Source organism: Camponotus floridanus, unplaced genomic scaffold (genome assembly GCF_003227725.1).
Source record: "Camponotus floridanus strain SB8 unplaced genomic scaffold, Cflo_v7.5 scaffold32, whole genome shotgun sequence".
Lineage (NCBI taxonomy): Eukaryota > Metazoa > Arthropoda > Insecta > Hymenoptera > Formicidae > Camponotus > Camponotus floridanus.
Window position 1 is genome coordinate 734,223 of NW_020229459.1, and position 25,615 is coordinate 759,837.

The 25,615-nt window shown below is 35.5% G+C and overlaps 3 protein-coding genes across 7 annotated transcripts; 1 reads left to right on the top strand and 2 right to left on the bottom strand.

Annotated features, from left to right (window-relative positions):
• Positions 1-1,907: 1,907 nt before the first annotated feature.
• On the bottom strand, positions 1,908-4,751 carry LOC105259537 (protein arginine N-methyltransferase 1). Of its 3 annotated transcripts, none has more exons than XM_011271522.3 (2): positions 4,667-4,751; positions 1,908-3,068 (listed from the first exon to the last, which is right to left on the bottom strand). In XM_011271522.3, exons 1-2 carry the CDS (start codon positions 4,730-4,732, stop codon positions 1,986-1,988), a joined length of 1,149 nt encoding a protein of 382 aa, XP_011269824.1. In that variant the 5' UTR covers positions 4,733-4,751; the 3' UTR covers positions 1,908-1,985. The 3 variants fall into 3 exon arrangements, with proteins under 3 accessions (XP_011269824.1, XP_011269825.1, XP_011269826.1); XM_011271523.3 differs by lacking the exon at positions 4,667-4,751 and adding an exon at positions 4,166-4,460; XM_011271524.3 differs by lacking the exon at positions 4,667-4,751 and adding an exon at positions 4,171-4,459.
• Positions 4,752-7,237: 2,486 nt separating this feature from the next.
• LOC105259553 (AT-rich interactive domain-containing protein 4B) lies at positions 7,238-23,436 on the top strand. Of its 3 annotated transcripts, XM_025410424.1 has the most exons (8): positions 7,238-7,447; positions 10,044-10,483; positions 10,558-10,803; positions 11,531-11,735; positions 11,813-16,547; positions 16,678-16,818; positions 17,491-17,567; positions 23,290-23,436. In XM_025410424.1, the coding sequence occupies exons 1-7, from the start codon at positions 7,442-7,444 to the stop codon at positions 17,532-17,534; spliced, it is 5,817 nt and encodes a 1,938-aa protein (XP_025266209.1). In that variant the 5' UTR covers positions 7,238-7,441; the 3' UTR covers positions 17,535-17,567; positions 23,290-23,436. The 3 variants fall into 3 exon arrangements, with proteins under 3 accessions (XP_025266209.1, XP_011269849.2, XP_025266210.1); XM_011271547.2 differs by lacking the exon at positions 23,290-23,436 and having other exon boundaries at positions 17,491-18,325; XM_025410425.1 differs by lacking the exon at positions 23,290-23,436 and having other exon boundaries at positions 10,044-10,474; positions 17,491-18,325.
• LOC105259538 (hypothetical protein) lies at positions 23,359-25,491 on the bottom strand. Its single transcript, XM_020030096.2, has 3 exons — positions 25,232-25,491; positions 24,094-24,494; positions 23,359-23,836 (listed from the first exon to the last, which is right to left on the bottom strand). The coding sequence occupies exons 2-3, from the start codon at positions 24,235-24,237 to the stop codon at positions 23,651-23,653; spliced, it is 330 nt and encodes a 109-aa protein (XP_019885655.1). The 5' UTR covers positions 24,238-24,494; positions 25,232-25,491; the 3' UTR covers positions 23,359-23,650.
• Between the last annotated feature and the right edge of the window lie 124 nt (positions 25,492-25,615).

Below are 25,615 nucleotides of genomic sequence, written 5' to 3' on the forward strand. Positions count from 1 at the left end.
TATTATTATATAATATATTTATATAATAATATGTAATTATATAATATACATGTATAATATATATAATATAGTATTTATATAGTAATATATAATTATATAATATATAATATTATATAATATTATAATATTAATATTATAATATTAAATTATATAATATACAGGGTTGGATAATAATTAGAGGCGTGCAAATGGATTCTTGAGACTCTGGATTATCGGGAACGTTGTTATCGAGAATAGAGGCTCCGTCACGAGCGAGTCCCGAGTCTCGATGCTATATTAGATGGAATGAGGGTAGATTTCTACCATTACTCTAAATAATGATAACATGAATCATCAAATAAATTTGGGGGGAAAGTTAATAAGTTTAAGTTTGTGTTTTAAAAATAACTAGTTAAAGTTAAAAGTGAACTTTTTAAAATAACTAAGTTGAGTTAAAAATTATTAACTTTTTAATTTTTAAAATTAACGTTAAAAATTATTAACTTTTAACTAATCAACTAATTATTACCCAATCCTGATATGTATGTATATTATATATATTATTATATATATTATGTAACATATACAGGATGTATCTTAAAAAGCTTCCACTAAGCAAATAGCGTTATTCCTGATTAAAAACCAAGTCGAAAAGTCCTGAACCATTTTTTTTCCAAGATTCATTAAATAATTAATCAGATTTAAGTATTAAAAAGATTTCTGAAAAGATGAATTGTTTAAAAATTAACACAAAACAATTTATTTTTTTTGCTTATTCAAATCTTCATTTTGATAACGAGGAAGTTTGTCTTTTTATTGGCGCGACTTTACTCATTAATTACTGCTTTATTAAGCATTGTGAAAAAAAATTGTTTAGAACTTTTCGACTCGGTTTTTAATCAGGAATAACGCTATTTGCTTAGTGGGAGTTTTTTAAGATGCTACCGAATATATAAATCATCAAAGCAGTCATCAAAGATTAAATATCAATTACTTCAAGTTACTATTTAAATATTTTTCGAGAATTAGACTCGTTCACATACAAGAGCGTTTGCATAAAAATAGCATTCTTTCTTTAAACACGTTCATTCTATTTGTTCCTCTGACAATTCGCAAAGAAGGGAATAATGAAAATGATACTGAAGCCAATACGCTTGTGGCACTTGATGAATTCGATGCTGAAGAATGTAACTAGGGCTTCAACGTAGTCGTTTCTGCAAACTTGCAGGCGATGAGAACTCGAGATCCACCTTAGTACTGTATAAAGGTCAACTTGTTTGATTAGGCATGCATTTGTAACAACTTGCTTGGGATCAACAACATCCACCAGTGGCTCGTAATTTTTCTTTATGCTACTCGTGTCAAATTAAAAAATGTTTTCTGCAAAAGATACCTTCAAAAAGGTTTCATTAATCTTGATAGCATTATATATTTAAGCACACGAAAAATGCTATAATATATAAAAATGAATGATTTTGAGGGCAAAGAATTTTGGCGCACAATTATATTTTATTATACGTCAGACATATTAATTATACATACACACAAGTAGCTTCTTTTAATACGATGAGATATCGTAAAGACACACTCATGTTTAAGACTCAAAAAGATATTTTTTTTTTCTTTTTTTTTACAATTGAACTGATGGACTTCAGTTGTGCGCAAAAATTCATTCATTTTCTTAGTACAATATCTCGTCGTTTGTTCGAATTTAGTATTATAAATATGATAGATTAGTCAGATTTACACGTTTATAGAAGAATGTCTATAAAAGTCATTACATTAAACGTCTAATCAGGAAGCATCATCTTTCAAATTAAAGATTTGCAAAACTTTTAAGTTTACAGCTCATGTATCGTCACTGCATGCGTCGTACTGCTTATAATTGCGATCCTTGTTTGTAAATTACATAATTAATAAAGACTCGATTTCAGGTTTGATTAAATGATTTAATTTCTCATGAGCTATAAAAAAAATGGGGAAGAGGACGCACAATCCACTGAATATCAGCGCATACGATAGTTATTAGTTTCGTGTACTTGACACAACTCTCCTTTAAAGTCCAACTCGATGCTGAAATCCAGATCTCTATAATTCCTGGCGTTGGGCCTCATCGAAAATACGCCGTAAATCTCCTCCCCTTTCTTCACCGTCATATACTCGTCGAAGTAAAAGACAGTTTGCTTCCAATGCGTATATGGCACTTCTGGCGCGGTACTGAAGCCAATACGCTTGTGGCACTTGGTGAATTCGATGTTGAAGAACGTAACTAGGGCTTGAACGTAATCGTTTCTACGAACTTGCAGGGTAAACGGCGATGAGAACTCGAGATCCGCCTTAGTCACTGTATAAAGGTCAACTTCTTTGATTAGGCATGCATTTGTAACAACTTGCTTGGGATCAACAACATCTACCAGCGGCTCGCTAATGGCCACTTTTCTTATGCTACTCATGTCGAATCCGTATACATCGTCCCACCAATTAATCTTCTCGTCTTTGTATTGCCTGTCTTCTATGCCACAGATAAACAAAGTCGCCTTGTCAGGAAATAGCATGCCGTCTTCGCGAAGCCACTTATCTCTGGCAAAGAGTACTGTGTCTAACATGGATTCATAAAACAGGCAATAACCCATCCATTCGGATATTATTATATCGACCTTCTCTATTCCATCCGGCAATGATACTTCTTCGACTTTTCCCTTAAGTATCGTTATAACATTGGACAGATTGTTGGCTTCTACTATCTTCTCTGCATATTCCACGATATTGGAGCACTCGATACCAATGACTTTAGCTGCGCCAGCCTTAGCTGCAAACATGGAGAGGATACCTGTGCCGCAGCCAATATCGAGAACCGTCTTCCCTTTGAAGAGATGTTTGTTATGATACATTGAATTACGATAAGTCACGGTGCGTACTTCATCCTTAAGCATTTCTTCGTGTATTCCATAGTGAGCGTAGGAATCAAAGTAATAGTCCCTCGAAGTCATGTCGTCGACGGATACAGACTCTTTACAAGATGATGCGCCGACATCTTTATTCAGGATAACAGGCTCCGGAGCTATATCCATGGATTCCATTTTTGAAGTCTGTAACATTTACATTAAGCTAGAGATTGATTGACGCATCAAACAGGTTACTTAACTAATAATGAAATTTATTAAATAATTCATGAAATTCATTCAAATAAGTTTAGGAAATAATTAATAAAATTCATTCAAATAAAAAATATAAGAATATAAAAGTGGTTATAAGATAGCAATCAAATTAAATAGTGAAAAAAGGCAAAAAAACCACAGCGCTAGGTTAATGGTAGCTACAATTAAAAGTGAAAGAATTTTTAATATAAAATGAGTCAATGTCTAACAAAAGAAAATTCAAATTAATGGAAAATTATAAAAACAAAACATAGATCAAAGTCACAATAAAGTCGATATAAACAAAGATCTCAAGGGACGCAAACAGAATAAAAAATAGGTACAAGAACAATATAAGATTATAAAAGAAAAAAATTGGATATAATTAAAAATAAAAATAAAAATTGGATATAATTAAAAATTCTTTCACTTTTAATTGTAGCTACCATTAACTTAGCGCTGTGGTTTTTTTGCCTTTTTTCACTATTTAATTTCATTCAAATAAGTTTAGGAAATAATTAAGGAAATTCATTCAAATAAATTTAGGAAATAATTATTGAAAATCATTAAAATAAGTTTATGAAATAATGAATAAAATTCATTCAAATAAATTTATGAAATAATTATTGAAAATCATTAAAATAAGTTTATGAATTAATGAATGAAATTCATTAAAATAAGTTTATGAAATAATTATTGAAAAATCATTAAAATAAGTTTAAGAAATAATGAATTTCATTCATTAAAATAAGTTTATGAAAAAATTAATGAAATTTATGAAATAATTCATGCAATTCATTAAAATAAGTTTACGAAATAATTAATGAAATTCATTAAAATCGAGGATGCTGGCGATTCAGTGGGGAATATTATTTCCCAAAAATTTCACACGCGCATACTAATTTCACAAAACCGTTGAATTAAGGAGAAAAGAAGATGTCGCCGGAGGGCAAGGTTTCAGATTTACAAACACGTGAGGGACGAAAAACGCGGTTTTTCTTTATCACTCGGAAATGAAATTTACACGCTCGAGATAGAGGATGATTTACAATACTGTTCATGAGTGCGAGGCGGCCAGGGTTCGACCCGACGATTTCGACAGCGCAAAAAACCGGCAAGCAACGGGAAGCACGTGCCCGCCAAAAAGCGAATGGCGTCCCTCGACGGGATCGAATGGAACCGCTCGATATATCCTATCCCACTGTCCTCGCTCGTGTGCCGCCCGCGGGCTTCCGTTCCGCTATATATAACGTCGGAGCAACCGCGTGAATTTTGCCGCGACTCGACGACCGGCCAGCCGATCAACTGTCATTCGCGCGGGCCCGCGATCCGCGGCTAACGTCGCGTCGTCGCGCGAGCGGCCGCCGAGCGCGAGAGGCCCGCGAAGGGGCCCGACTCGCCCGACAAAGACGGCGATTTCCCGGGCGCCCTCCGCCTCGACGGCGCGCACCCTCGGGCCCCCGGGACATGTCGGCCCGCCGACGACGCGGCCTCGACGGCTCCCGCCTCCTGGCAATCCCCGGCGCGGAATCCGCGTCGCGGAAACTCACCGAATTCTCCGTGTTACACACGCGACTCTGGTTGATTTCTACCGGCACCTCATTACTCGTCGCCATTTTGCTCTGCGTCACAGCAGACGACTGGACCGACTCAGGCGCGTCCCTATCGACGCCATCGACGGGCGAATTCCGTCCCCCGGATCCCGGGCTTGTTTTTTGAAAGGATTTGGGAAGTTAATCGTGGAAATATGCATCTGTCACGTTTGACAGATTTTTGATCATTTTTCTGGAATTATTTATTATGGAAATTAAGATGGAAATTTAGGGCGTATTTCCAGAAAGATTTATTCTATTAATTCCAAAGATTTATTTTTCTTACTGTGAAATGTGCAATGAATTTCTGATGAACAATTGCAATATTCGATGGAAAGTTTATTTATAATTGACATCGTTCTTTGAAAATAAATTCGGGGAAAATGAATGTTGTGCAAACAATCGAAATTCTTCGGAAAAAATTTTGAAAAATCCTTTGGTCTAGTTTTCATTGAAACCTTCAATTCGCAAATTTAAGTCTATGAAAATACGACTGATTTAAGGCCTTTGCATGTACAAAAATTTTAGTCGTAACCGTAAGAAAACTGACAAATCATAGTCGAGTATTCTTTCTGCGATAAAAGAATAATCAACTATGATTGGTCAGTTTTCTTACAACTTACGATTACGACTAAAATTTTTGTACGTGCAAAGGCCATTCTACAATGGCCTTTGCGCATATGGTTGTAAGGCGTAGACTCAAGAAATTGACCAATCACAGTCAAGATTAAGAGAATACTCGACTGTGATTGGTCAATTTTTTGAAGGCCATTCTACAATGGCCGTAGCATAAAGGTGCAATTTCATTGACGCTAGAAACTAGCGGCAAATTAAAATCACTAGACTTTCTCTAGATTCCATCTTACTGTGAAATATGCAATGGATTTCTGATAAACAATATTCGATGAAAAGTTTATATAATTGACATCTTCGTTCCTTGAAAGTAAATTCGGAAAAAATAAATGTTGTACAAACAATTGAAATTCTTTGAAAAAAATTTCGAACAATCCTTTGATCTAGTTTTCATCGAAACCTTCAATTCGCAAATTTAAGTTGATGAAAATGCGGCGGATTTATTGGCTCATTGGCCGGTATTCATAGTCCGATCTTATATTTGAGATCGTCTTAAGTTCGAGCTTGAAATGCTACGCAGTTATTTGATTGGTTGAATGAGGTCTTAAGTCAACCTCGAAGCAGACTTAAGATGATCTTAAATATAAGATCGAACTATGAATACCGGCCATTGTGTATTTCCATCGATTTGATTTTTTTCTACGTGAAATTAGGCGCGAAATGAAGACTTTGGTGAGAACTAGGCCAGTGTTTTAATAATGTATGTATATCTTATTATAATAAAAATATTGTTACATTCTTTTTACTAAACAAATAGGAAAATGTTGAGAGAAATAAATAATGCATTATAAAAAATACACATTAATTATAATATTTATTGCAAACATTATAAAGATAATAATTTTTCTTTTCTCTTGCTTTTAAAAAAATATTTAAAAAATCAGAGATAAAACATTTGTGTACAAGAACTTCTTATATTTTTCAATCAATACAATCAATACATATCAATCAATATAAAAGCTAGAATAAATTTCTAAAATTTAATCTATTACTTTTACAACATTTTCTACATAAGATTGATAATTATTTAACATGCATTATTAGGATAAACATTAACAGAAACAATATTAAAAAATTTATAAATTTTTAAGGTTTCGAAAGGTATCCTATTATTGCATTCAAGCATGAATCTGCGAAGATGTCACGTAGGCGGTGACGTCACTCACGCACAAGTACACGCACGCATACGTATATATCATCGGTGAGATTTGTTCCACGAATTTTCTAGTGGAAATTGGAAATGGACAGGGAGCAGGGAGAACTCGTGGCAGCGTTGCCAAATGCTTTCTATCTCGCGCATGCGCGAGACAGCCACGACAATCTCAGCGACGTATGTATAACGGGGGGTTCTGGAATTGCAAATTGTGTCAAATCATCGAACAAATTACACACTTTCAATTCTAATAAAAATTATTCAAACATTATTATATATATTAATATAACATTGTTTTAATAATTTCAATTTATATAATATTATAACATTTATATAATATTTATATATTTATATAATATATATAATATTTATAAAATATTATATATATTATATATATTAATTTAATATTGTTTTAGTAATTTAGACAATTTATATAATATTATAACATTTTTATAACATTTATAATATTCATATAACATTTATATAACATTTATATAACACTCCATAATATTACATATATTTATATAAATTACTAAAATAGAATTGTATAAATCCCTCGACTGCACAACTGATAATTAATAAAAAAAAAATTTTCAGATATCCATCGGAGTTCGATGAAGGGCACCAGCGGAACCGACTACCTCATTGGCGCCACATTCGACGCGCATGCGCGGAGCGGGCGGCCCGTCCGGCAACGCTGGAGACCCTTGTGCGCACTCGCGCTGCCATTCGTGTTGCCGAGATCCGAGGCCGAGGAGTGTCGAGTGTCTGCTTTCACGAAGCGGGTCAGTCTGCGTCCGTGCACCGCTGCTCCGTTCTAGGAATCTCGCTGCTCGAGCATCGCCAGGACGATGTGAGGACCAAGGCGGTGGCTCTTTTTCTCCTCGCGCCTCCCGTTGGCGCGTCCCATCCGCACGAGAAACGTCCGCGTCGGCGAGCCCTGGAAGATGCTGGTGAGTAAACAGGGAGAGGACGTGGTGACGAGGCTCTCCCCATCGTCTCGACGACGACGAGCGCTTGTTTATTGGCGTAAGCGTGACTCCGGCCCACGTACTCCCCAGGAAGCGCGTTTCCTCGCGTGGGATACGCGATGACATACGCTGTGTGCGTCGCGCGCTAACGCATCCGCGCTTTTTCCGCTTCCCCCTCCCACCTCTCTGTCTATTTCCCTCTCTCTCGCTCGCTCTATCCTCGCCTCTCTCTCTCTCTCTCTGTCTTCCTCGGTCTCCGTCCGTCTCTGTCTGTTGGTCGGGGACGAGTCCGAGGGCGAATGTTTGCGTCTCTGCCGGGCAGTTACGCAGGCAGGAGACGTATACCTTCGAATAAAAAAAATAAAATCTGGATTTTTTTTTTTTTTTTTTGCGTCTTTCTCATCGCGGAAATTCCGCGAGGGACACTTTCTAAGGCGTGAAAGGCGCCGCGGGATGCCTGGAAGCGTCATTGAAACGACCGTGGTTATCAAAACACATAAAGTATGTGTTATCGTTAATTTGGCTCCTTTTAATTTAATCACGTTTTTTTTCCTTTTATTAATTTATTTTTGTTTTCTCTTTTGCAGGTGTGAGTGTGTGTGTAAGTTTGGTCTTCCCTTCTAGTTGTACTCTATTGGCACTTATGTATTGGATATATATGTGTGTGTGCACTTCATATATGCATATGTGACATTATCTCGTTATTTTCACCAAAATAAAACAAGAGACAAACAAGCAATAATACTTGGGATATGATTGAGACAAATGATGGTATAATGTGTGATTTTTTTGTTGTGTTTTATTGATTTGGGAAATCAATAATAGATTTGTACTTTTGTTTTAAATGAAAAGGAAAAGAAATGTCATGGAGACATGGGGCTTAAAATACATTAAAACATGTATAATTTACTATAAAAAACATTATTATATTACAGATGTATGTATCCCAAAACTTTCTCAATATATCAAATTTATAATTGAGGAATTAGAAGGAATGTGATTGAGACAAATGATATTATAATGTGTGATTTTTTTGTTGTGTTTTATTGATTTGGGAAATCAATAATAGATTTGTACTTTTGTTTTAAATGAAAAGGAAAAGAAATGTCATGGAGACATGGGGCTTAAAATACATTAAAACATGTATAATTTACTATAAAAAACATTATTATACTACAGATGTATGTATCCCAAAACTTTCTCAATATATCAAATTTATAATTGAGGAATTAGAAAGAATGTGACTTTTTAAAAGAAAAATTATTGAAAAAACTAAATATTTTGCACACCTACATTCTACACAAAATTAGTGCTTTTGTAAACAAAATATGAAATATATTATTGAGAGATATTATAATTGAGAGAAAGAATGTGATTTTTTAAAAAGGAAATTATTGAAAAAAATTAAATATTATTTTGCATCCCTAGTGCTTTTGTAAATAAAATATGAAATGTAAATTGTGACATTATCTCATTATTTTCACGGAAATAAAAACAAGAGACTATACAAACAATCAATAATATTTGGGATGTGATTGAGACAGGCAAATGATATTATGTGTGATTTTTTATTGTATTTTATTGATTTGGGAAATCAATAACAGATTTGTACTTGTCTTATTTTAAATGAAAGAAAAGAAAGAAACATTATACATGGAAAAATGTGGCCTAAAATATATTAAAACATGTATAATTTACTATAAAAAACATTATTATATTACAGATGTATGTATCCTGGAACTTTCTCAATATATCAAATTTATAATTGAGGAATTAGAAAGAATGTGATTTTTTAAAAGAAAAATTATTGAAAAAACTAAATATTTTGCACACCTACATTCTACACAAAATTAGTGCTTTTGTAAACAAAATATGAAATATAAATTGTGACATTATCTCATTATTTTCACCAAAATAAAAACAAGAAACTATACAAACAATCAATAATACTTGGGATATAATTGAAACATGACATGTGATTTTTTTATTATATTTTATTAATTTGGAAATCAATAATAGATTTGTACTTTTATTTTAAATGAAAGAAAAAAAGAAATATTATACATGAAAAAATGTGGCTTAAAATAGATTAAAACATGTATAATTTACTATAAAAAACATTATTATATTACAGATGTATGTATCCTGGAACTTTCTCAATATATCAAATTTATAATAGAGGGATCAGAAAGAATATGATTTTAAAAAAAAGAAATTATTGAAAAAAAAACTCTAAATTTTGCATTCATATATTCTGAGCAAAATTAGTACTTTTGTAGACAAACTATAAAATATAAATTATTACAATATAACGTTACAATTTTACTACAATAATAGTAAAAGATATAGAACTTTATTGGAACATCAAGGAATTATTCTTATCAATGTTATGTGTGTATGAATCATAATTAAGTGAAAATCTAATATAATACAAGATACATTGATGACAGTTAAAGACAGACTTGCATAATGCAATGTATGAGAATAATAATTATTTCTATATCTCTTGCATCTCAAGTTGGTATAAAATATTGACATAAAATACATTTGATATGTAATATTAAATTCATTGTTTCAGGGAGACGATCCACCGTCCCTATCGGTGGGTACGGAAGTTAGCGCCAAGTATAAGGGTGCCTTCTGCGAAGCCAAGATCCGTAAGGTGGTGCGATTAGTGAAGTGCCGCGTGACTTATAAACAACAGGGTTTGGGAACCGCAACTCTTTCCGACGAGCTAATAAAAGGGACTTTAAGAGTGGGAGCATCTGTCGAAGTTAAACATGCGGAACGGAAAGAATATGTTGAAGCTACAATTACGAAAATCCAAGACTGCAGTCAGTACACTGTGGTCTTCGACGATGGGGATATTACTACTCTGAGGAGGACTGCGCTTTGCTTGAAAAGCGGACGGCATTTTGCGGAGAGCGAAACGTTGGACCAACTCCCACTGACTCATCCGGAGCACTTTGGGAATCCTGTAATCGGGGGGAGAAGAGGTAGACGATCAAGGCAAGCGCAGTAAGTGCGGTGAAGAAGTCTGTTTTTACAAGATCTAATAGTTGTTTAACATATATAAAATTTTCGTCAAATAGGGACGAAAGCAGTGAAGATGAAGACAGTCCACCGCGAGGTACCCACGATTCCGCCTCCAATGGAGGCACGAAGGAGGGGATGGAAACTGAGCCAGAAATTGGCAAAGTGGTTTGCGTGGAACTTGGTGACAAGAAGAAAAAGGACAATTGGTTCCCAGGACTAGTGGTTGCACCTACTGCTCAAGATACAGTCAGGATACGAGTGAGGGACGATTACCTGGTGCGCTCGTTTAAAGATGCGAGATAGTAAGTGAAAAATCTTTATTTTAAAGTCAACTGTTGTATCATATACTGTTAAAAAAGTCTGGACACGGTCGAATATCTCGATAAGGAAGAGTTTTACTAGAAAGTGTTTCAGACAAAAGTTGTATGGCTTCGAGGGGGACATAATATGGTACCATTAGTTTGACCTTGGAGAGTTATTTGAAAATCACATGAAGATTACCTTCAATTTTTTAAATGGAACCTACTTCTTCTCATTACATATTCTTGTAGCTTATCTCGAGAGCTTTTCAAAACACTATAATAAAATATCTTTTCATTGAGTATTTTTCGAGTTATGAGGCTTAAAAAAATATCTTAATTTTATATAAACCATAAAATATCTAGTAAAATATTCATTTTTTAATTATCTTACATTAATACTTTTATGTACAAAATAATGAGAGGAATCAATTAGTGTAAAGAAAACACACAGTTGTTTTTAAGAAAAAATATGTAATTGTTAACTGCAAATTACATATTTTTTTTTTAAACCATTATGTGTTTTCCTTATACCAATCGATTCCTCTCATTATTTTGTACATAAAAGTATTAAGGTAAAATAATTGAAAAATGAATATTTTACAAGATATTTTTGTCTTCAGCATTTTGTTCTAAAATGCATTCTATACGAGATATTCGACTGTATCCAGACTTTTGGTCCACCTTGTATATTGCGTATAAATATTTATATATATTTATTTTCTTCAAGTTATACAGTACCCAAGAAGGAAGCCACAGAATTCACCAAAGAGTTGGTTAATAAAGTTGAAAACAGCACCTTAAAGGTTGCAGTTGAGAAAGCACTTCTATTCCTGGAGAAAAATGAATTACCGCCTCACTGGGACAAGGATTCTCTGTTCGGGAATTCTGTTTCCAGTGGAAATAGCGACTACGATGGAGAACTTGACTCTGATGTAAGATCTCTTGCTTTTCTCTTTTTTCTTTTAATTATATAATTATAAGAAAATATTTATATCGACTTTTTTTTTAGAGTTCCGATGACGAACCGCGCGAGGAAAAAGACCACTTTGTGGCTCAACTGTACAAATTTATGGATGATCGTGGAACGCCTATGAATGTTTGTCCAATGATCGGATCCGAAGATATAGACTTGTATAGGCTTTTCCGGGCTGTTCACAAATTGGGCGGCTACAATCGCGTCACGAATCAGAATCAATGGAAAGCCGTAACGCGACGACTTGGTTTAATGATGCAAAATTCCGGGCCCTTATACAATCTCGTGAAACAGGCTTATAAGAAATACCTGCATCACTTTGAAGATTTTTACAAGAAATTAGGCTGTACCATGGTAAATCACCCGCGAAGTAGCACGCGAAAACAACGCTCTGGAAGAAGCCTAATTCGCGATAAGGACAGAAATACCCCTGTACCGCCGCAACCACCGGCGCAAGTGAAGAGTGACAAGGATGAGGAGGAGAAGAAGGTTGTGGACGAAGAGAAGAAAGAAAAAAAGGAAAGCAAGAAAGAACCGGTGAAGGAAGAGGAGATTGTAAAAATAAAGAAGAAGGAAGAATCCGAGGGGAACGATAGCAGTCAGGAGAGCGACGTAAATATAGAAGGGGACATTGAGACGTCATCATCTAATAATGAAAAATCGCAAAAACCAATCGTACAAGCTTCTACGTCGTCCCCTGCTTCTATCAGCGCGTCGTCGACATCCGCCGCATCGTCCGGCCGAGCCAAGTCCAAGAGTAAAGAGGACACCAAGAAGAAAACGGCCGAAAAGAAGAAGACGGAAACGAAAAAGCAAGAGAAGAAAGATGATAAACTCAAGGAAGAGGAAGCCACCAAGACGAGATCCAAAGCGAAGGACGATACTGTCAAGAATAAAGGTACCTCCGAAGGAAGGGAAACTCGAACACCGTCCAGAGAAGGGGAAAAGAAAACGTTGTCGAAGCAGCGACGCTTAACAGACGAGGAATTGAAGAAGCGAGGAAGGAAACGCAAGGAATACGAAGCGGAAAAGTCGCGCGCGGATGAACAACTTACGGAGACTGCCCCGAGTTACAAGGGTCCCGTCGAGTGTGGCGATAAGTTGAAGGTGTATTACGGCCCAACGCACGAATCCAAAGTTACTTACGAAGCGAAGGTCATCGAGATTGAGAAGGATGGTCCAGAACCGATGTATCTCGTGCACTATACAGGCTGGAATACAAGATACGACGAGTGGATCAAAGCGTCCAGAATCGCCCAGAACTTTACCCAAGCTCAAGGTAGAGTGAAACGGATCAAGGCTACCCCTAGGCCTCAAACCCCCAGCACAAATCTGTCCAACAACATTAGCAATAAGATGAAAGGCACTTGCAGTTCGGGTGCCAATGCGTCCCAAAGCCGTCGCCGAGCACAGAGCGTGGCTCCTACCTCCAATAGCGTTGCTCAGTCAACCTCGACGTCCGCGAAGGAAGTTAAGAAGGAGGAGAAGGAGAAGGAAACGATGCAGCCGACTAGGTCTACCACACCGCTCTCCATTACCAGTTCCAGTTCCAGGACCAAGAGTCCTGCCACGCCTGCTAACAGGCAAACGAGAATAACCAGGAACGCGGAGCTGTCTGGCATGGAGCATCGGAGGCGCACCAGAAGAACCTCGGGACACACGGACATATCTGTCGCGTCGGAGACCGAGGACAGCGAGGCTTACGAATCCGACACGACCGAGACTGAACAGACCAAGACCAGGACAAGAGGCACGGAAGAAAGGAAACGGAAAGAGACGCGGAGCAGAGCGGAAGAGAGAATGAAAGCGGAAGACATGAGCGACGGTGAGGACGACAAGGACAATCTGGATGAACCGCGTAAAGGTAGACGTTTGAGAAGAACACCTGGCAAGTCCCAAGGCATTAAATCCGAACCTGATAGCGATCAGGAGGAGCAACCGAAAGGTCGCGACTTCGACCTCAATCAGATACGATCCGAGCTGAAGGGTTTCGACAAAGCGGTTAAGGAGTTGGTCAGGATAGAGCCCGAGCCCGAGGACGAGGTGAAACTGGAAGAGAAAGACACCGTAGTCGCGATCGCGGCGTCACCCAAGCTGGAGAAGACCATCGAGACTCCGAAAGTGGAAGCTGTCGTCGAGACGAAAGTCGAGAGCACGGAAGATATCTACGAGTTTAAGGAACCGGAACCGTTCGAGTTCGAGGTGAGGAACAAGAGGGACACGAGTGGCGAGAAGGATAAGTCGAAGAAGAGGATATTCGAGGAGGAGCCCAAGAGTCCAAAGAAGAAACAAAAGATGCCAACCGCGATGCCGGTGCTGAAAGAAACGAAGCCACCGGAGACCCCGGACCCTGATTCTCGGAAGAAACCCAGGAAGTTATTCGGTAAGAGATCCGAGGATGTGAGCGAGGCTGCGGTGGTGGCTGCTCCCAGCAGCAAGCCCACTCAGCTCCCGTCTTACATGGCCTGCGAGGACGTGTTCAACAAATTTTGCGAGTCCACGTCGTCGTTTAATCAATTAAAATCAATAACCGCTGTAGAGGAACTTCCCAATAAGATGTCTGGCTGCATCAGTCTTCTGTTCAACGATCTGCCCGCGGATGACGAAGGCACCCGGGACGATTCGGAAGATCGTCTGATAATATCCGAGACCGAGGTCTCGGAGGCGGAACAGGACAACGTGTTTACGACTTATCAACAGGAGATCCAGTTCCACAGCAGCGGCGAATTGACGGACGTGGCCGAGTCTAAGAAGAACGAGACGACCCCCGCGATTGAATGCTCGAAGGAGGAGGCTGGCGCGATAGCCAGCATCAGTACTGGTGGCAACAAACCCCCCAGTTCGCTGGATCAGAAACAGAACCAGATCAAGCTGTTGCCTGCACCTGGACAATCGCAGTCGGAATTGAGGCTGGACACGAAGCTACTCGATATCACCCCGGTTGCGTCGCCAATCGTGACTCCTCCGGCTCCCATAAGCGCGAGATTGCCGGCCACGTCCACGATAGAGGAGAAATTGTCGGCCGCTGCCATGGCGTTCCGCAACAAGGCCAAGGACCCCAAGAAGACCTCGGACGAGGACACGTCCGACCTCGGGCGCAAGATAATCAAGGACTCATCGAAGAAACTAGACGTTTCGCAAAGAAACAAAGATGTGGATCGCGGTATCACTGTGGTGGAGATAGACGACAAGAAGCAGGAGGAGCTGAACGTGAAAGATCCCTGCAGAGAGATGATGCGCATGACGATTAAGAAGGAGGAGGAGGTGCAACAGCTGAAGCCAAAGAAGGAAATAGAACTGAAGAAGTTCAAAGAGGAGACGAAGATCACTGCTGAGCACAAGATGAAGCAGGACGTCGCGAGGGACGAGAGTTGGAAGGGTGTCGACAGCGAGGGTGCTAAACAACCCGAAGAAGAGTACAATAAAGCGAGCGATCAAAAGGCAGAAAAGGACAAACTCGAGACTCGCAAGAAACAGATAAATCAGGACCACATTATCGACTCTACAGACAGCAGCGACTCGGAACAGAGGCTGGTGATAGACAACGAGGAGTCGCAGGACGTTAAAGTCCCGACGTCCAGCTTCGACGTGAAGCTCCAGGCGGAATTGGATCGTATCCAGACCACGCAAGACAGATATACGAGGACGCAGCTCTCGTTGAAGGCTTCGCAGGGTGTCCATCATCAGCAACAGCAACAGCAAGACTGTGCAGAACTCAAGGTCGACGCGACCCCGGCTTCAAAGACTGACGAGGAGGGCGAGACGATGAATTCCCTGCTGTGCGAAGAGGAGATACCCGGCTCGCCCGCTCCCCTATCCGAGAGCATCGAGCAGGTCAACGTCGGTCCCTGTAGCCCGCCCAAGAGCGAGGTCACCGAGAGCAGCATAGTGCTGATGGAGATGCCCTTCGCGAGCGCCCCAACCTCGGGCCAAAGCACGACCAGCAGCAGCAGCACAGTCGCCACCCTCAGCATGGCCCTTCCAAAGACCGTGGAAGCCTCGATACCGGTCTCTCTACCGATGCAGCAAAACTCAGCTTTAAGCATGCGACAGCCACAGCAACAGCAACAGCAACCTCACCATCATCAGCAACATCAGCATCACCAGCATCAGCAACAGCATCACCAGCATCAGCAACATCAGCAGCAGCATCACCAGCATCAGCAACAGCATCACCAGCATCAGCAACAGCACGTGCCGGTTCTGATGCCGCCGCAGCGACGAGAGAGCAACGAAGCTGCGCCAGTGATGGACAACACGCCACCGACAACCCCTGACTCGAGTATCTCCAACATCTCGGGCTCGCCGAGGGAGGAGAGGACTGGTGGCTCGTCACCAATCTCTGAGGACATCAAGCTCAATCGCGACAGCTCCGAGCCAGACAACGACAGCGCTGGGAAAGGTCCAGGCTTCAGCGAGGACGACACTTTGCCCAATTCTGAGGGCAATGGCGCGGACAGGATCCTCAAGCCGCCGGCCAAGCGCTCGATCGACGACATGCAGTCGCCCAAGAAGCGCAAGAGGAACCGAAAGCACTCGGAATGCGGTGCTGGCGGTGCTGCTTTACCCAAGAAATCCGGGAGACAGACCGGAAGGCATGGGAGGTACGGGGCTGGGAGCGACAGCGACGACACCAGCGAAGGGTCTAATCTCTGCGGGGTCAACAACGCGCCGGCCAGTCACGCCAACGCTATCACCAGCGTCCCTGATCTTAGTACATACTCGTCCAGGTCGCCCAGACCGACAAAGTATAACTTTTACGTGGAACTAGGTACGTTGGTTGGAAACTTGTACTTTGCTGATTCGATGGCACGTTAAGAACATTGGATTTTTTTCTGTACATTTTTCTGATGACCAGAGAGGCAATTTTCTCTCAAAGTAATTGTGTGAAATTTTTGCAGATCCTGAATTGGACGGCAGCCAAAGGATAGCTGTGCTCCAGCAGAAATTGACCGAATTGAGGAAGACTTACAATGCTGTGAAAGTCGAGCTCGCTGCTATAGAAAGACGTCGAAAGAAGCTACGGAGACGGGAACGAGAAGGTAAGTCTTTCTCATCCTAGTTTTCATTTTGTTACCTTCAAAAATTGCCAACAGATGATGTCACAAACACAGAAAAGATTTTAAAAATTTCTTAAAGTTTCACGATCCTTCCTTTTATTTATCACATTGATGTAAAAATTAATGCAAATAAAATTATATAATAATAAATAAATAAAATTAATATAAGTAAAATTATATAATAATAAATAAATAAAATTAATATAAATAAAATTGTATAATAATAAATAAATAAAATTAATATAAGTAAAATTATATAATAATAAATAAATAAAATTAATATAAATAAAATTGTATAATAATAAATAAATAAAATTAATATAAGTAAAATTATATAATAATAAATAAATAAAATTAAAATAAGGTAAAATTATATAATAATAAATAAATAAAATTAATATAAATAAAATTATATAATAATAAATAAATAAAATTAAAATAAGTAAAATTATATAATAATAAATAAAATTAATATAAATAAAATTATATAATAATAAATAAATGAAATTAGAATAAGTAAAATTATATAATAATAAATAAATAAAATTAATATATATAAAATTATATAATAATAAATAAATAAAATTAAAATAAGTAAAATTATATAATAATAAATAAATAAAATTATATAATAATAAAAATGTTTTGTTTCAGCGATGAAAGCAGCTAAGGCAGAAATGCAGCAAGCTTGCTCGTGATAAACAGTGTTGAGAAAAAGACATTCTTTCCTCGTAAGTGAAATTTTCGTATTCGACTTTCAGAGATAAGTTAGCAAGCGTCAACACGGGCATCATGCAATCATGACAACTTTTACCTACGTAGGTGTCGTTTTAGATAATATTTGCTTTCGAACCCTTTCCTTTATTAATGCCTTGTATTAATAAATTGTAGATATAGTCGTAAGATTTAGAACGATGAGGATATGCGTCTATCAGAGGGATGTACATTCGTGTATGATGTAAATAAGTACCTTATCGTTTCAAGTTTCGTTCACTGAACTGACTAAAAAAAAATTCTTATCCTTTGTCACCTGCTCAGATGCAAAGTACAAATTATCAAAACCGATGATCGTTTTTCAGGCATTATTCACTTCTCTTTTCTCGTTACAAGTAAAAGAAGATCGTTATCAATAGTTATTGATAAACACATCTTGGGAACAAGTAATTAACTAAGCCGGCTATCATTTCTCCATTTCTCGAGCACGGTCACGTCGATTGCGGTTGAGCTGTCTTCACAAGGCATTGAAAAAGATAAAGTACACGGGAAGAGTCCCAGTGACATCGTGCAAGCATTGTGCATAGTTATATAGTGTTGTAGGAAAAAATGTGTAAATATTAAAGATTAAAGTAAAAAATTGCGAGGCATTTGCGACGATCACATCACGTGTATGTTGTACGTATATATAAAGAATATATTATCGTTTAAATAATATACAGGGTGTCCCAAAAGTCCCGGACCGGTCGAACATTTCATAAACTATGCACTTTAGAAAGAAATGTTTCAGACAAAAGTTGTATGGCTTGAAGGGGGCCATCAGATAGTGGCAATGATTTGACATGGGAGAGTCATTTGAAAGTCACGTGAAGATCACCGTCAATTTCTTAAATGGAATTCCCTATTTTTTATTAAATATTCTGGTAGCTCACGTCGAGAGCTTTCCAAAACACTATAATTAAGTTAGTTTTCATTAAGTACTTTCCAAATTATGAGGCTTGAAATCATTTCTTAATTTTATATAAACTGTAAAATATCTTGTAAAATATTCATTTTTCGATTACCTTACCTTAATACTTTTATGTACAAAATAATGAGAGGAATCAATTGGTGTAAAGAAAAAACAACTATGTTTTTTCACCAATTGATTCCTCATTATTTTATATATAAAAGTATTAAGGTAAGATAATCGAAAAATGAATATTTTACTAGATATTTTATGGTTTATGCAAAATTAAGAAATGATTTCAAGCCTCGATTTATTCTTCATATAATACTTATGTTATGAATATTAATTTTTTGTTTTTCTTTATTATTTTTATTGATATTATCAACTATAATCTACTTTTTTTATTTACCCAATATTAAAATTAAAGCCAATAGAACTACTAATTTTATTAAATGAAACTGAATATGATAACAAATCTATTTTCAATTTTTGACCCCTCTACTAGAATAAAATTTTCAATAAACTGAATTAATATAAGACTAATTATTTTAATCTTTCCATTTCAGTACTGATTAATCCCATCGCGATTTATTATAATATGAAATATTATCATTAAATTTTTAATTAAGGAATTCAAAATCATAACTCGAAAAGTACTCAATGAAGAAATACTTTATTATAGTGTTTTGGAAAGCTCCCGAAATAAGCTACACAAATATGTAATAAAAAATAGGGAGTTCCATTTAAGAAATAGACGGTGATCTTCACGTGACTTTCAAATGACTCTCCCATGTCAAATCATTGCCCCTATCTGATGACCCCCTTCAAGCCATACAACTTCTGTCTGAAACATTTCTTTCTAAAGTGCATAGTTTATGAAATATCGACTGGTCCGGGATTTTTGGGACACCCTGTATAAAGAATATATTATTGTTTAAATAATATATATAAATAATATTGGCAATTTTTTCATTTTGTGATTCTGAAAATTGCAAGCAATCATATGTAAGCTTCATATGTAAGCGTGGAGTGTAAAGAAATATTTGTATTGCTATTTTAATTTATGTATATAATACAACACGTGCAAGGGTAGTATTATACTTGTATAAGAGGGGAAACAATAATTTGTACATTTAAATGGATATCGATGTTCTCGATAAGGAATAATGTAATAAAATATTGTTTTTTCCTTCTAAGATCGGTTACATGGCAATTTATCGTGAATGCAGCTCAACGATACTAACAATTTACTGATTTCCATATTATATTTAATTGTGTTTTACGCATCATTATTAAATAGCTATTACTTACTCATCGATATCCTACGGATTGGATTTATCAAACATGCATTTATATTTGTATTTTGACACAAGTATCGAAATGCATTAAGCGGACACTTGCTCATCATTTGTATGTTTTCCTAAATTCGGCAGCACGTATAAAATCGTAGGAGAACGATACTTGTGATGCAAGTGTTGGTTTTAATACGGAAAAAATTTTCCATCAATCGATCCTCAGCAGTCTATAGATCTTCTTTATCTTTAAGATTCTTGATCATTAGTTGTATTAAATTATAAATATCAAAAAATAAATTATACATACACACATACATATATATATTGATGAGTGCTTAAAAAAAAAACAGGTGTTAAGAAATTAGAATGGTATAAAAAAAGAATCTTAATCTTAAGGGACACATCGAAGATGTGTGAATCAAATGCTGTTAGGAAAAATTTGTAAGAAAATATAACAAAGCTGTCTGAAAGGAAAATGAAATTTTATATCGATACACACACACATATACCACACACAAACACACACATATATTATATATCGATATATATTTTTTATAAAAAAAATTAATATGTGAATGTGCTTTATGATGTAAGAAAACGCAATTACTTAAAACTGAGAAAAATTAAGGAAACTGTGAAGATTTCTCGTCATTGTATATAATTTTACATTGCGTGTGTTACAAACACAAGTCAGATTCTAATAGTTTATCGCACACTTTAACATAGCTGCGCAATTTAATGTATAATAGAAAATTGTTTCAGAAAAAGAAATGTTGCAGTAGCACATATGCACGTACCTGTTTTGAGAAGACTAGAGGATGCATTTTGACATTAAAGTATTAAGTACAATATTTTATACAAATTTACATTTTAATATTAGAATATTAGAACAAGTAATTATGCATTGTTATTAGAAAATTATATATTATAATAACAGTTATAATCTCAAGCGATTCAGTTATGAAATTTATTAAAATTTTCAGTTGCACAAAATCAAGTGTGAGAGAGAGAGAGAGAGAGAGAGAGAGAAAAAAAATTAAAGTCTATAAATATAATTAAAAGGATATAATTGCTGTGAAAAAATTAGGCATTGATGATTATACGAAAAAAGTATATATTAAAATAATATACGAAATGATAACACAACTATACTTATATCTACTATTACTGATCAATTTTAGTTTATAATATAATATTAAATTGTTACAAATTCAATATAATTTTAACAATCCAAATCAGTTAGAAGATAAACTCGCGAATAAAATTTATAATATAAAATAAGCTTATTTAATTTAAAGTATATATTATTATTATACATGCTCTCGCACATATAATAATGATAATAAAAAAACACAAACATTATGCGTAAAGATAAATAGTCATAAAAATGCATCCTCATCTTCTAAAAACAATTAATCTCCCTGTAAATCATACGACGTTACATGTGAAATAGTACATATAGTAAGCACAAGGCGGATTTTTATCGCCAAACAGTAAGTAATTATTGTTTCACATAACATTTAACTGTGTCGGTGAATATAATTAAGAAATAAATATTATCTTACAGAAACAATGTTCATATTGCATTAGTTATATTGCTCCTGCATTCTTGTATTTGTATAAGTGAATATATTTATTAAAACAAACAACAAAAGATAGAATAAGAAAAATTAATTTTGCACAAAACTGTATACTTAAAATCTTTGATATACATATTTATTACATTGTAGCTTACAAACAAAGAATGAACAGATAAAAATCTGCGTAAAACTTATGCAAAAACCTAATTTCTTCATAGATATAATATACAAATATTCAGATTATTGTACTTTGCACTTATTTATATTAGACAATAATATAAGACTGTTTTTATATTGATTACACAATATAATGCACCATCAATGACACGCACGTACATAATATACAATATCTCTTCTATCACCTTGTGTCAACGTAGCGAGAAAATTTCATAATACAAATCAATGACTAAAAATATATATGCTTTATAAGTTAATAATTTTCATATTTTAATTTTACGCTCTAACGTTCTATGGCTATACGAAATTTCTACATTATACAATATACTATCGCCGCGATATAGAGAGATTGTTTTAGGAATATTATATATAATATATATATAATAATATTATATATAATATATAATATATATAATATTATATATAATATATTAATATTATATAATATATATATATATATATATATATATATATAATATTATATATAATATATTATTATATAATATATTAATATTATATATTAATATTATATATATTATTATATAATATATTAATATTATATAATATATATATATATATATATATATATAATATATATATAATATTATATTAATATTATATATTATATTAATATATAATATTATATATAATATATATTGATATATATTGAATATTATATATAATATATATATAATATATATTGATTAATCTTTTTTTTTTTGTACACCATAGTAGAATTGATGCGTGGCATAAAAAAAAATGAAAGAATGTTATAAAATATCTTTTAAAGAAAGTATATTGTAAGATTTATAAAATAATATATATGTATATTATATGACTTTTTTAGAGAGATTACTCTGATCAAACTTTAATTATCTCAATCATCAAGTAATTTAATTGCAAAATGATCAACATCAAAATTTCTAACAATACAATTATATAAATTTTACAATAGAAATCTTGAAATTTTGCTATTGATTATTTTGTAAGTTTATCAATGATTAAGTTAATTGTAAATTGGCCAAAGTGATTCCGAGAGATGTACTGGATATCGAGTGTATCTAGAATAGCGAAGAAAGATTAAATAATCAAAATAAATAACCATGTATAAAATTAAAAAAAAATATATACAATATTTAATAATAAATATAATATTTAATATTGAATTAATATAATATTTAAATTAATTTTGCATTAAACTTAGCCTGATTTAATGCTTTCAATATTGAATAACTATAATTTGTCATTTTACAACTGTAATCAGAATTTAGTATAATTTTAAATTACATATTTATAGCTTACTTCTCTCCCTCATAAGTTTGTATGGGCAATATTCTTGTCTTTTGCTACTTTACAACTTGAATTTCACACATAATTCTTTCTCATTATCGTGCAAAGATAGCATCATACAAATTCTCAAGTCTTAAAAGTTGGGAATGTTTTTTTTTATTCTTTAAAGTAAGATTGAATACTTTTTGATTATTTTTTTGTGCTCGTAAGAAATATTGAATGCAAAATTACTCGAGTTATTGAGATACTTGGGATATCCAATACATCTCTACTGTGAATATATTCGATTATCTCAATATTATTGCGCTCGCCCAGAATATATCTCGTTAAAGTATCACTTTCTTACAAATTAGTTTGCCCATTATTGACCATAGATTAGCGAGAAAGGATTCAATGTGCGATCTTACACTGAAATTGTCTCTTAATTAAATTGACGCTCTGTTTATAGAACACTATGCAAAGGAGCATACTCTGGTGCGCGTCCCACATTGAATGTTTCTCCACTTGTGACATTTCATTCCATCGCAAGACAAGAGTGGACATTGACGTTGAAGAATTTTCAAACTTTTCTTAATACTTGTAAAAGAATACTCGCTGCTGAGAGAAGTAAATATACAAGATACATAATATTATGTAGGAAATGTAATTTGATATTAATTTTTTATCTCGCATCCGCATGTCCTTCTCTTGACGTATTTCACTCACCAAACTATCATCAGCTTAAATGAAATGAGAAATCATACAGGAATCATTTAATCTTGGCGTATGGCGCATTGAGCGAAGTGGCGTACTATTTTCCATTGCACATGTCAACAGGGAGGTGGGCTGGACGTCGGAGCTGTATCTAAGGTCGTCGCAGAGGAGGTGGCTGCTTTATTGTCGGGATCTAATCTCTGTCTGGTAAACATGATCTGTTCCATTAATTCATGATGCGCCTCTAATCGCTCGATGCAATGCAAACACGCAGTCTTTGGCAGCGGGTCGTTCATGTTCACCTGCAAAGGAGACTGCTTTAGCCAAACGAGTCGCACAAATGAAAGTGTAATAATTAAATAAACGTGAAATAGGTGATGCGATTCTTAGGACACATGACAATCAGCGTGTTCCTGTACTTCTCTCCCAGGACCACGCGAGACACACATCCCACAGGGAGGATGGAGTAAGGACTCTCGCTCGACAGAAGGGTGCGCAGGAAGGTAGGCTCTCTCCCAGGCGTCTCCAGGGATGGGAATCGAGGATGCGAGCGAATTACCGTGATCGGCAGGTAAGTGTTGATCTTCTCCGCGAGCTTCATCCTCTCGCCCTCCTCCCCGTAGATGTGGATGACGAAGCGGTTCATCTTGCTGCAGAGCCTGCATATGAAGCCCGTGATCACGGCCTTGTCCGTGCTACCCATCTCTGCTGGCCCAGGTCTCTGCCCTGCGGCCCACGCACACCCAGCGCCCGCGTCTGTCCCGTTGTCCCCGGGTGCACGGGATTGGACAGGTGGACAGACTCCACGCGCGAGAGTCAGGGAAACGTATCGCGCCTCTTGCTCTCGTCCAGATCTTCTTTCAGAGTTTGTTTATCGCAGACTCCGTCACGGACACACCGAGCGCGCTCCAAGCGATGTCCAGGTCCAGGATCGTACGTGCCTCCCTCGTCACCCGCTCGCTTGGAAATTGTCAAGATTATATTTTGTTATTATTGTTATTTTATTATTATTATTATTATTATTATTATTATCAGTGTTTGCTGGTATCTAGACAAAATTGTCTAGATAATCATCTAGATAAAGAAATGGATCATCTTTATCTTTAATCAGATGAAGAGATATAAAGTATCTTTAGCTTTATCTTAGATGAAAAATATATATGTCATCTTATCTAAAGAATGTCTAAAATGACGTTTTCATTATGCAAAAAAGTTTTCCAGGCAAGCTTCTAAAAATTCTATCTAAAATATATTTTTCATATTATTATTAATATATTATAAATATATTATTATTATATTATTAATATATTATAAATATAAATTAATAAATAAATATTTATCATATGATTTATATATCTTTTTGCTATTATTTAAATATTCTTTAGGAAAAGAGAAAGAATGTGTGTTTATGATTTTAATATCCCATTTATAATCTGCGTCACATTTTTTATAAATATTTATAGTCTTCTAAAATAAACAAAAATATCTAGATAATTATCTAGATTGCAATAATTATCTCATCTTTCATCTAGATTAGTAAAAGCAAAATCATCTCTCTCTCTTCTAATCTTTCTCTCATCTAAGATAAATTTACGGATTTTTATCTTTATCATTATCTAGATAATTTTGAAATTATCTACAGCAAACACTGATCATTATTATTTTATTATTATTGTTGTTGTTTTTATTTTCGTTACCGCTGCAGCTGTAATTATTGTCGTCGTCCTGGTGCCAGGATTTCTAATTTCAGGACCTGCTCGATGATCCAGTTGTATTATTATGGTGGTAAGGGAAGTGGAACCAGGTGAAACGCGTGCAGCCCTGACGATCGCGATTGAAAGTTGATCCGAAAGCGGCTCTCGAGAAAGGGATGCGAAGGAATCAGCTGTCGCGAGCATCTGTCAAGCGCGATGTCTAATGTAAGAACGTGAATCTTTCTCTCTCTCTCTCTCTCTCTCTGGTTGGTTTTTTTTCTCTCGTCTCGTGTCTCGACGAATCAGCAATCTATAAATGCGATTGTTTATATTTAGATATATCAAAAGCGCGAAAAGAGAAATGGTAAAAGAAAATTGTATCTTTTT